The sequence below is a fragment of the Schistocerca gregaria genome, chromosome 3, assembly GCF_023897955.1.
Source record: "Schistocerca gregaria isolate iqSchGreg1 chromosome 3, iqSchGreg1.2, whole genome shotgun sequence".
In the NCBI taxonomy this organism is placed as follows: Eukaryota; Metazoa; Arthropoda; class Insecta; order Orthoptera; family Acrididae; genus Schistocerca; species Schistocerca gregaria.
The window spans coordinates 466,993,126-467,005,733 of NC_064922.1; the positions used below are offsets into that span (position 1 = coordinate 466,993,126).

At 44.5% G+C, this 12,608-nt stretch overlaps 1 protein-coding gene across 1 annotated transcript in view; it reads left to right on the top strand.

The window, feature by feature from the left end:
- Positions 1 to 12,608, top strand: part of LOC126355430 (uncharacterized) — a 1,825,973-nt gene that overhangs the window by 1,458,952 nt on the left and 354,413 nt on the right. The window contains exon 8 of the mRNA XM_050005738.1: positions 10,194 to 10,438. Within this exon, the coding sequence (XP_049861695.1) occupies positions 10,194 to 10,438 (245 nt within the window). The remainder of the gene's footprint in view (positions 1 to 10,193; positions 10,439 to 12,608) is intronic.

Genomic DNA, 12,608 nt, shown 5'->3' on the forward strand with positions numbered 1-12,608 from the left:
CGTATACTTTTGACCACGTAGTGTACACTGAAAAAACGAAACTGTGTATATCTGCTGAAACACCAGAGAAAAGGCGCCTGACGACTGTTAGGAGGGACACCCAGTATACATGTTGTTTTTAAGTCTTCGCGATAAACGCCTTGAGGTGATAGATTTTGTCATTAGGGCCAACCTTTGTTAGAGGAAAAATTCTCGCTGAGACTTCCGAGCGACGCCATCCTCGGCACGACGCGTTTTCACACAGCTAGCAGTGTCTACTAGCCACCTGTTTAGCATACTACCCAACCGAGTAAATTTTAAAGAGATTTTCAGCAAAATAAGGTATTTCTCTAAGCGGAGAAATCTTTTTTAGAATCTAATCAGTACGTTTAATTTGGCAGAATCTATTGCTTTTCATGCAAAGCAAATAACTGAATGATAGACAACAAACATTGCGCGTGAACGTTGCAGATTATGTACACCCTGCCACGTCACAGGGCCATAACTAAAAGCTATGAATAAAATCGTATACTGTATATACCAGCAGGCCGGTTATTCATGAGCAGCTAGTTGAGAATATGTATGAACATCAAATGACACAACGAACCGTCTCTCTCAGCATATCGATTCAAACCCAGGTCATGCAGAGTAAGCAAAGGGCCGACCGTTGTGGCCGAGCTGCTCTATGTGCTCCAGTCTGGAACCGTGCGGCCGCTACGGTCGCATGTTCGAATCATGCCTCGGGCATGGATGTGTGTGATGTGTTTAGGGTTGTTAGGTTTAAGTAGTTCTAGGGGACTGATGACCTCATATGTTAAGTCCCATAGTGCTCAGAGCCATTTGAACCATTTTATTTTATTTTATTTATTTATTTATTTATTTATTTTGCATATACCAAGTATCTCTCCAGAGAGATATCATGCACATCCTCTGGCTTTCGTCAGGTATTTACAATTTCGATTTTGCTGTGCGTAGCTGGAGTCAGCCAAAACAGGTGTCGACAGAAAGTATCGTTGTGTTTGCTTTTGTAAATAAAGCTATTATTAAATCGGAATTTCACGTGCCCTATCGATAGAGAGGCCGAAAATCAGTCTAGCGCGATGTTCGTTTTACCGATATGTATTATTAGGAACAGTAAAACACTGATCCAGCAGCGACAGCACCGCCATGACGGTGACTGCTACCACCATGCGACAGTACTGTTGAGTCGTTGCTAGGGAATTTGTTTGTGTGTGGAGACAAACCCACGCTTTTCGTCCTTACTGGGAGAGATAGAGAGTTTCACACATTATGTATAAACAGTACAGCGGTATAGGGCTATTTCGCCAATGCCCGATGCGCCAGGCGGGCTGCTTGAATGTCAAAAAGAGGACAAGAAAACAGACAAGCTGTCAGAACACGAAGAAGCCGATCTGGCTACGACGCTAATGAATCCGTACAGTGGTGCGAGACATATTGTCAAGGAATGTGGTCTCAGCCAGACAAGTGCCAATAGCATCTTGCATCGACGGATTTCCATCAGGCACTCGACGGATGTGATTTCGAACGTTTGTCCTTCAGCAACTGAGAGACGACCTTACCTTCTCCCAGCGTGTACTCTTTACCTATGAAGCAACGTTGCTTCGTCAGGTGCAACAACAAATCCCATGGAGCGTAAGTGTATGGTGCGGCATTATACGAAATTACACTGTGGGAGCTTACTTTATCTCAGATTTTCTAAATGGACATTCGTACGCATACTTCCTGACGAACATTCTGCCGCTTCGAGCAAATAGGGGTGGCCATAATAAAAACAAAAGTGTTTTCCGTTGCTGCGGAATCTTCTCATGAAATTTCAATCACCAACTTTCTCCTCCGAATCAGAAAATATCTTTCTAACGCCGATCTACACAGAGAGAAACGACCATCACAATAAAGTTAGGGCAATCTAAGCTCGCACAAAAAGATATAGGTGTTCGTTTTTTCCGCACGCTGTTCGAGTTTGGAATAACGGAGAATTTTTGTGAAGGTGGTTCGATGTACCCTTTGCCATGTAGATTTACAGCCACTTAGATGCAAAAGTTCATTTGACTGAGAGTAGAAATTATCGAAAATTTGGTGTTAAGGTTCACTAATAACACTGGTTTCATCAAACATCGGACCGATAGTTTGAATACCAGAAACCGCAAGATAAACTCCATTTTTTCCCCTAAAGAAGAACTTAATGCGTAATGTTATGATTTTCTGTGAATCAGTAGCTATTTGTCTGAATATTTACATAGTCATAAAGGTGAAAACAAACTTCGTCACTCATAAAATACTTCGTAGGGTCAAGTTTACCATCCACAGTCTTCTTAAGCAATCAGTCGCAGTACTTAATCATTATTTTCTCAGTTGTATGTAATGCCGCCAACGGCCTTGCCGCAGTGGGAACACCAGTTCCCGTCAGGTCACCGAAGCTAAACACTGTCGGGCTGGGCTAGCAGTTGGATGGGTGACCATCCGGACTGCCCTACGCTGTTGGCAAGCGGGGTGCTCTCAGCTCTTGTGAGGCAAACTGAGGAGCTACTTAATTGATAAGTAGTGGCTCCGGTCTCGTTAATTGACATACGGTCGGGAGAGCAGTGTGCTGACCACATGCCACTCTATATCCATAGCCAGTGAAGCCGGTTCTGAGGATGACACGGCGGTCGGTTGGTATCGTTGGGCCTTCCAAGGCCTGTTCGGACGGAGTTAAGTTTTAGTTTTTAGCATGGTTAAGTATAGAATAATAAGGTTTAAGACTCACACGTGTCCGCTCTGAAAGCCACAAAATAGTTTGAAACCCCTTATGGAGTTTGAAAAGAACTATTATGGCTAATCTTAGAATCGAAGAGTTCGCCACTGACTGACTATTTCGTCATCAACTTCTTGTCGTTTCTGTCGCAGTAATACTGGACTTAGGAAATAGCACTCGAAAAATTCCACGAGTCTACGAATGTAAGCTTGGACTATGCGCACACTTCTATTCGCGAGATACAGAACAGCTCACAGGATGCCAAAAAGGAACCATTCACAGCACTTTTTTTGCGACAAGCTGCAACTGAAACTGCGACAATGAACCACGCCCGCTACGTTATGGAAATCCGCCGATCAGGTAACAGGAAAATCATGTGTTGCTTACGGAATGGGGCCAGTTTCATCTTGGGATTACCACTGCAATCCAAATCCACGTACGTTTCGTTGCACCAAGACATTTGACAATACTATCCCAGGATGAAATATTTTGGTTCTACATCTTGTGACTGTTTTAATTTTGATGTCTGATGTTGCAGATAATGCTCTCAGATTCCTTTCGTGGTTGTGAAGTTCCTCTGTCGGAGATAAGAGTCTACTTTAGTACTTTATTGGCTAACTTTCGTTCCTCCAGTTTGCGTAGATGGAACTTTCCCTTTAAATACACGTGCTACTATCAGACAAGTTACAGAAGAAAATTTCTAATCAAAACTGCAAGAGAAAGAGACCTTATCTACACTGATGAGACAACGAATTCTAAAGTTGAATTTGCCATCTGGAAACTCCCAAAGTAATGTAATGCCAAAAATATTTCTGGGGCAGAAGAAATAAGATGTAGCGCAGACAGAGTGTATGTATGAATTCGTAATTTGCGCAATATTTTTACTGCTCCTTACGAGTGCAAGTCGCTTAAAGGATCTCTGTTTATTATTTTGGTTGAAGGTAGCCACGTGGAAGTACGCAGTTGCTCGTCATCTCTCTTTGCTTGTACTGTGCTCCCTACGCTACGGTCGCAGGTTCAAATCCCGCCTCGGACATGGATGTGTGTGATGTCCTTAGGTTAGTTAGGTTTAAGTACTTTTAAGTTCTAGGGGACTGATGACCTCAGATGCTTAGTCCCATAGTGCTCAGAGCCATTTGAACCATTTGAACCAAAACGTCAAATCACCACATTCTGATAACTTTCTCTCAAGGCCTAACAGAAATCTTCTGACAACCACGTCCGACAACTTACCCAGTTCAGCCAGAAGTGATTCTAAAACACCACTGCTAGCGAAAAGACTCTTCCGTCCTGAAAAGTTGGGAGGAGGGGTTCGTTATACTTAAAAGTGGTCAGCCAAAATTTCTTCTTCCCGTTCAAACTTTGACTTCCTTATGTAGGCCTGTCTCCTCTGTCGTATCTCATAACATGATTTATCTTCTCTTTTTTTTTAAAAAAAAGTAGGGGAGAGGTGGAGATATTCTTTGGCTATGAGGTGACCAACCGTTATCTCACTTATGGCATGGTTTTTGCTATTTTCTGACGGCTTGTTTCCTTCTCTATCTTTTCTAAAACGACATTGAATATAGAACGGTCCTTCTCTTAAAAAGTAGAGGGGGAAGAATCGTTGTATTTGAAACTCCCACCCAACTTTCTGCTTCCTCCCTACCTATTAAGGCCTGTTACCTTCTCTGTCTTCATGCCTTGTTACTTTTCGAACACTTACATGATCATTCAACAACAATAACTCATGGAAAACTGGATAAAGGAAATTAAAAAGTAGAACCAACAGCATAAACGAAATAAAGACCCTAGTACGGTCCATGTTATCTCCAGAGGTTTTAGTGCAGCCTGGTCAGGATAAAAATTTTGCGTGGCAGACTCTATAATGCCGATAGAAACGGGAAGTGCAAGTGACAAATTCAGTCAAGGTATCTGAAACAAAGCGACGGGCATATTTCACAAGGACGCTATAAGGTTCGTTAAGTAATTGGACATCGGGAGTGAGAAGTACGGTAGTTTCACGCCTTCATGCAAGAGAATTTTCATTTATTATTGTTAGAGAAACTGGTGTCTGCTATAGGGTACAACTAGTAATACACAGTATTTAGAAGAACCTAAATGGGAAAATATGACTGAAAAATCAAGAACGAAGGACTATAAAGAGGTGGAAGATAGAGATGCAGTTTTTCTCCACTACCTTTCAATATTGACATGGAAGGGACAATGACAAAATTAAAAAATAGAGTTAAGAGTACCGGTAGGACGGAAATTCAGGATTAAAAAAAATACCAATCTTCAGGTTCGCTGAAAACATATCTACCTTTACCGAAAGCGAGGAAGTATTATACGATCTTCTGAACGCAAAAAAGACCGTAATGACTACTGATCAAGGACTGAGAGTAAACCGATGACAGACGAATCTACTAGCGGTATTAGAAGTGAGACGTGGGATAAACTTAATATCAAAATTGGGGATCATAAAGTAGATGCAGTGAAGGAATTTTGCTACCCTGAAAGCAAAATAACTCAGGAGGTCTAAGCAAGGAGGAGACAAAGAGCAGATTTGCACAGGGGAAGAGCGCATTCGTGGCCAACAGAAATCTGCTAGTGTCAAATATCTTTTTTAATTTGTGGAAGTAACTTATGAGAATATACTGCATAATATGGGCCGTGGGAAAACGAGAAAAGAAGAGAATTGTAGCGCTGGAAATGTGGTGCTGAAGTAGGACGCTGAAAATTATATGGAGTAATAAGAAAAGTAATGAGGAGGTTCGTCACAGAATCGGTGAAGGGAAGAATATATGGGAAATATTATCACGAAGAAGGTAGTTGATAAAAGAACATGAATTAAGATATCAAGGAATAAACTACGTGAGGGAGCTGTAGGAAGTGAAAGTGTAAGAAGAGAGTGAGACTGGAATATATCCAACAAATGTTCAAGATGGTATATGCAAGCGCTACTCTGAGATGATGGTGTTAACAGGAGGGGGCTGTATCAAGCCAGTCAGAATAATGATGATCTAAAAACATATTCCAACAACACACTAAGTGACGCTAGTTATAGCACTAGTTAGAACAATGACCTTCTTGCGCCACCGCCGAGTACTTTAACAAATATAAAATGGAAGTTGCATTTGGCATATTTCGCCGTTAAGTCCTATTCTGGGGTGCTCGGCCGCCTCGTGCAATTCTTATCTGACGCCAATTTGGTAGTTTTCAGGTTCATGATGATGAAATGACGATGAGAACAACACAACACAACAACTAGCCCCTGAAATGACGATGAGAACAACACAACACAACAACTAGCCCCCGAGCGGAGGAAATCCCCGACCTGGCCAAGAGTCGAAATGGGGACCCTCTGATCGGGAGCTAGCAAAGCTAAACACAATACCAGGAGCTGAGATATATCCGACTAATTTATGTCCATTCCGTCAAATGTTCTTTCAGTAGGGGAAGAAGTATAGCAACCACTCCAAGGCAAATTGAATTTTCACCAGGCGTTGGTTACTGATAGTAGCTTGCTGCTTGGACATATTAAATCTACTTCTTTTAGTATGTCCCCTAGAACTAAGAACTACTTAAACCTAACTAACCTAAGGACATCACTCACATCCATGGCCGAGGCAGGATTCGAGCCTGCGACAGTAGCGGTCGCGTGGTTCCAGACTGAAGCGCCTAGAACCACTCGGCCACAAAGGCCCGCCCTGAAACCATCAGACCGAAACAAACGACAAGTAACTACATTTATAAACCAACAGAGGTGTTCAAAAACTGATATTGTAAAAAGTATTATTCTATATATAACTCAGGTAAAATGGATAATATAAATGACTTATCTTAAATCAGACGGCTAAAAAAAAAAAGTGTCACTAAAGAATATCAGAACAAACTTCCCCTGCCAAACTCACTGCTAACACTTTGGTGCAAATTAGAACTATTCTCCTACTAAAATTACTTGTCAGTTGCCATCTGTACTTACCTCTACAGAGTTGCTACACCGGCTGCTGGCTACCCAAACAGGATGAGTCACTTGACACTTGCTGTTCCATAAAGCATGTATGGCGGAGCAGCATTTGGAGCGGCCGTGATGAGGTGTCACGGGAACGCGACATGCTCTGTAGACAGCTGATTCTGGTTAGCGGTGGTTGAAACGCGACAGACGACATGTTTTGTTGCCCTCAATTTAAGCACATGTCCTAACCTAACTACACTCCTGGAAATGGAAAAAAGAACACATTGACACCGGTGTGTCAGACCCACCATACTTGCTCCGGACACTGCGAGAGGGCTGTACAAGCAATGATCACACGCACGGTACAGAGGACACACCAGGAACCGCGGTGTTGGCCGTCGAATGGCGCTAGCTGCGCAGCATTTGTGCACCGCCGCCGTCAGTGTCAGCCAGTTTGCCGTGGCATACGGAGCTCCATCGCAGTCTTTAACACTGGTAGCATGCCGCGACAGCGTGGTCGTGAACCGTATGTGCAGTTGACGGACTTTGAGCGAGGGCGTATAGTGGGCATGCAGGAGGCCGGGAGGACGTACCGCCGAATTCCTCAACACGTGGGGCGTGAGGTCTCCACAGTACATCGATGTTGTCGCCAGTGGTCGGCGGAAGGTGCACGTGCCCGTCGACCTGGGACCGGACCGCAGCGACGCACGGATGCACGCCAAGACCGTAGGATCCTACGCAGTGCCGTAGGGGACCGCACCGCCACTTCCCAGCAAATTAGGGACACTGTTGCTCCTGGGGTATCGGCGAGGACCATTCGCAACCGTCTCCATGAAGCTGGGCTACGGTCCCGCACACCGTTAGGCCGTCTTCCGCTCACGCCCCAACATCGTGCAGCCCGCCTCCAGTGGTGTCGTGACAGGCGTGAATGGAGGGACGAATGGAGACGTGTCGTCTTCAGCGATGAGAGTCGCTTCTGCCTTGGTGCCAATGACGGTCGTATGCGTGTTTGGCGCCGTGCAGGTGAGCACACAGGGCCAACACCCGGCATCATGGTGTGGGGAGCGATCTCCTACACTGGCCGTACACCTCTGGTGATCGTCGAGGGTACACTGAATAGTGCACGGTACATCCAAACCGTCATCGAACCCATCGTTCTACCATTCCTAGACCGGCAAGGGAACTTGCTGTTCCAACAGGACAATGCACGTCCGCATGTATTCCGTGCCACCCAACGTGCTCTAGAAGGTGTAAGTCAACTACCCTGGCCAGCAAGATCTCCGGATCTGTCCCCCATTGAGCATGTTTGGGACTGGATGAAGCGTCGTCTCACGCGGTCTGCACGTCCAGCACGAACGCTGGTCCAACTGAGGCGCCAGGTGGAAATGGCATGGCAAGCCGTTCCACAGGACTACATCCAGCATCTCTACGATCGTCTCCATGGGAGAATAGCAGCCTGCATTGCTGCGAAAGGTGGATATACACTGTAGTAGTGCCGACATTGTGCATGCTCTGTTGCCTGTGTCTATGTGCCTGTGGTTCTGTCAGTGTGATCATGTGATGTATCTGACCCCAGGAATGTGTCAATAAAGTTTCCCCTTCCTGGGACAATGAATTCACGGTGTTCTTATTTCAATTTCCAGGAGTGTACTACCTCGTAATGTGTGATGTATCAGAGAAAATGACGATCAACAATCTTCAGTAGAATTATGAACCATGCACGAGTTGTTTACGCCGGTTAAAGCTAAGCTCTATGAGCGAACAGAAGACAGAAAAAATTTCAGTTTCATAGCTATAAGAAAATTGTAATTTCTCTACTTTATTAGTTACATGAAACTGTCTTCATACTGTCAACACGAGCTGCCACGTTACGAGCCGATGAGCAGTCTCGGTTTGCACCAGTATAGAGTTTATAGACGACAAGGGCAGATTCCAAACGAAAAACAATTATTGTAAGAAAATTTACGAGCAAATAAAGAAGTAAATTAGATGATGAAAATGGTATGATAAAGTGTTAGAAATTAAGAAACAAAGCAACTAATTGAATGATAATAGTTATCAAAGTCATTTTGATAACATTTAGAAATAAAATTTTTCGAGGGATCTCACAATTTTCGAACCCACAACCTTCTACAAACGAGAAAGGTATTTTACCACTTTTTTTTCTTTTTTAGAATGCTGAGAATGCTGTAATCGTTACTGAACAAACTGACATTATATATATATATATATATATATATATATATATATATATATATATATATATATATATATATATATACAATGCAACATTTTTAAGGTACAATTTAATCAAATACAAATGATTGATAGTTTAACAAAAACATTAGAAAAACATTAAATACAACAAAATATAACACATTCTGTCTTCTTTTTCTTTCGATGCTTGAGAACGTGGATAAGGGTGTTGCATCATGTGACGGGGAGGCATGGCACACTCCAACTTTTAGGGGGTCAAGGATGTCGCTGCGGAGATATGCGGCAAAAGTTTGTCAGTAAGATGGTTTCCGGATGAGGTTGCTTTGCGGGGTCACAATTTTGTACCAGAAGTCGAGGACTGTATGAGGACCACTCTGAAAGAAGTATTCTGATGCCTGTCCGCGAAACGAGATGAGTGTATGGTGCTTAGCAAGAGGGTAGTGAAATGTCTGGGGCAACAACAAGAAATCTGGGGCTACCGTCGTTGGCGGGGCATGGGGTTGAAAGCCCAGGATTCGTTGGATGAGAAGACAAACTGTGCTCGTCGGTGTCTTCAAGCTGACAGTCAGGGCAGAGTGAAGAAGTGGCCAGTCCTATGCGATAAAGTCGACTATTAGTCGGGAATTTGCCATAGACTGAAACATACCAGAGTGCAGACACAGACGATGGTTAAAGAGTGCACGCACACATCCCCAAACCGATCGCCTGTTAATGTCAGGGTGCTGTGGGACCATGAGGTCGCAAGGGTTGGACAGCGTAACATCCAATGTCGTACGACTTCTGTGATGATAATGATTGCACGCTGAATGGCGTCTTATGCGAGAAGATCCAATGCTGTTTTGGTAGTATTGCGTTGAAAGGGCGTATTTATTGGCATCGTTGTGTGTATGTGTGCCTGGGTTGATTTTGTTGTGATGTACATGTTTGGTTAAATGTGAAATAAAAAAGAAAGACTCAGAATTCGTGTCCCGGATACATTAAGAAAGAAAACCGTAAAGTGAACTGACCAATTGTTGCGGTAGGTTAGTAACAGTGAACAGTTCAAGCGTGATCTCGAGCACTATGATTGGCGGAAAGTACCTCCAACGCGTGAAGTGTCAAGCAGCAAACGATTTTAACTGACGATTTCGAGGCAGGCAGCAACACTTATGCAGCGGCAACGTCTACCGCCCTGGTCACTTTACCCCACCTTCCGTTACCTAACAGTAATTTCATTCGGGTTTAGAATGTCGAATTTGTAGCTGATGACGGCTTAGTGCCATCTGGAGGCTTGAAATATTAAAAAAAAATTCTCTTTCGTTTCAGATAGCGGCATGCCAGAGGACGAGGCGGAGGCGGAGGCTTGGAGGCGGCAGCGCGCGCGAGGGCGGCGGCAGTCGCGCGTGACGCGCCAGCGCAGCTACGACGAGGAGCTGAAGGCGGCCACCGCCGCCGCGGCCGCTGGCGCCGGCGGGGAGCCCAGCCTAGGTCAGTGGGGCGAGCAGCGCCGTACACGTAACCAACCGCATGCTTCTTGTCCCGCCAACACACACAACCCTTACAAAATATTCGTTAGCCGTTACTTTCGCTACCGATGTGGTCATTGCTGATATAGCCATTACATATAAATCCTTTTTGGTGACCTAGCAAACTGTGGGTACGGCCGTCCTTTGCGTGGGTTTTTTTTTTTGGTCAAGTTTTTTCCTTTCTTTACCCTGATAAAGCCTCACGTAGGCCACTGCAGACAGAGACCGCAAACTTCTGCCGTCTGGCGGCCGGCGTCTCCATTGGCCAGGCACGGAGACGCGCTGGACGGCAGCAGCTGTGTTCTGGACACTTGTAACTCTGTAAAAGTTCCGCGAAAAACAGCAGTTTTGTCATAGTGCGCAAACCTGCAACTTGTAAAACTGAGAAATTGGAACATTAGGAATACAGCCGACTCCTCGCGACATGTATAATAATTTCACACTGGGAACGAAAACACTGTGAGTGTCGTAACTACAAGCTCCGGAGGTTCAAATGGTTCAAATGGCTCTGACAAGGGAACCTCCCCATCGCACCCCCTTCAGATTTAGTTATAAGTTGGCACAGTGGACAGGCCTTGAAAAACTGAACATAGATCAATCGAGAAAACAGGAAGAAGTTGTGTGGAATTATGAAAAAAATAAGCAAAATATACAAACTGAGCAGTCCATGCGTAAGATAGGCAACATCAAGGAGTGGTTGAGTTCAGGAGCGCCGTCGTCCCGTGGTTAGCGTGAGCAACTGCGGAACGTGAGGTCGTTGGTTCAAGTCTTCCCTCGAGTGAAAAGTTTACATTCTTTATTCTCGCAAAGTTATGATCTGTCCGTTCGTTCATTGACGTCTCTGTTCACTGTAATAAGTTTAGTGTGTGTTTTGCGACCGCACCGCAAAATCGTGCGATTGTTATTGAAGTCGCGAGCTAATATTTTTCCTGCCTTCATATTGCTCACGGAATACATCTCACGTATTTAATGCACTCTCGTCCAAAGTAGCGAACACTCAACTGCCAGCCACGGAGCCTCGTTAGCAGGAATACTCTCTCTTCCGTGCGCTGTAGTCGACTGACTTCATGTATTTCGAAGTTTGTTTAGGTGTAACGTCCCCCTACCACGGCGCAGTTACCTCGCATCGGACGGACGGACGAATAGATAATAACTGTCTGAAAAATAAAAAAATTAAACTTCTCTCTCAAGGGAAGATTATAACCAAGGACCTCTCGTTCCGTAGCTGCTCGCGCTAACCACGGGACCACGGCGCTCGTGAGCTCATATTGTCCTTGATGTTGCATACCTGTATCTTGCACATGGTCTACTCAGTTTGTATATTTTGCTTATTTTTTCATAGTTCCACACAACTTCTTCCTGTTTTCTCGATTGATCTGTGTTCAGTTTTTCAAGGCCTATCCACTGTGTGGACTTATAACTAAATCTGGGGAGGGGTGGGGGGTGCGATGAGGAGGTTCCCTTGTGAGCACTATGAGACTTAACTGCTCAGGTCATCAGTCCCCTAGAACTTAGAACTACTTAAATCTAACTAACCTAAAGACATCACACACATCCACGACCGAGGCAGGATTCGAACCTGCGACCGTAGCGATTGCGCGGCTCCAGACTTTAGCTCCTAGAACCGCTTGGCCACTCCGGCCGGCTGCTCCGGAGAGATCGAGAAATTATAGAAGTACGAAAACTACCGAATCGGCAAGTACCTGAGGGGACGAAGACAGATGCTTCCGTTACTCATGAATAAGCTGGAGATAACGAATCGGAAGAAATCAAAAATTACACTCTTGAGCACAAACTGCGTGCAGGGCGGAAAACAAGCGAGTAATAAAACCTTTCAGGCAGTAACTAAAAGGTCCTTCGAGTCTGGTTGAGTGCTTGTTACACAGAAACGAATGCAAACGACATGCTATAGTAGCTAGTCTATAGCCGACAGCGACGAGCTGCATTCACGTATCCTAAACGTTCAGTTCCAATGCATCTGATATTTTTGATTCAGTGATAACGTGAACGGAGAGCACAGTAAAACTATTGGAGGCCTCTCGCGATGGGATGACTCAGTTTACAATTTAAATGCTTTGCTATTAAAGGTGACCACATCTCCGAAAGCACAAGCATTGAGTTTTCGATAGGCACACACTAAATAAGGACAACATGCTAGCTTTCGGAGTTATCCTTTGACAAGCTAGTGTACAGAAATACACACACCCTATCGCAA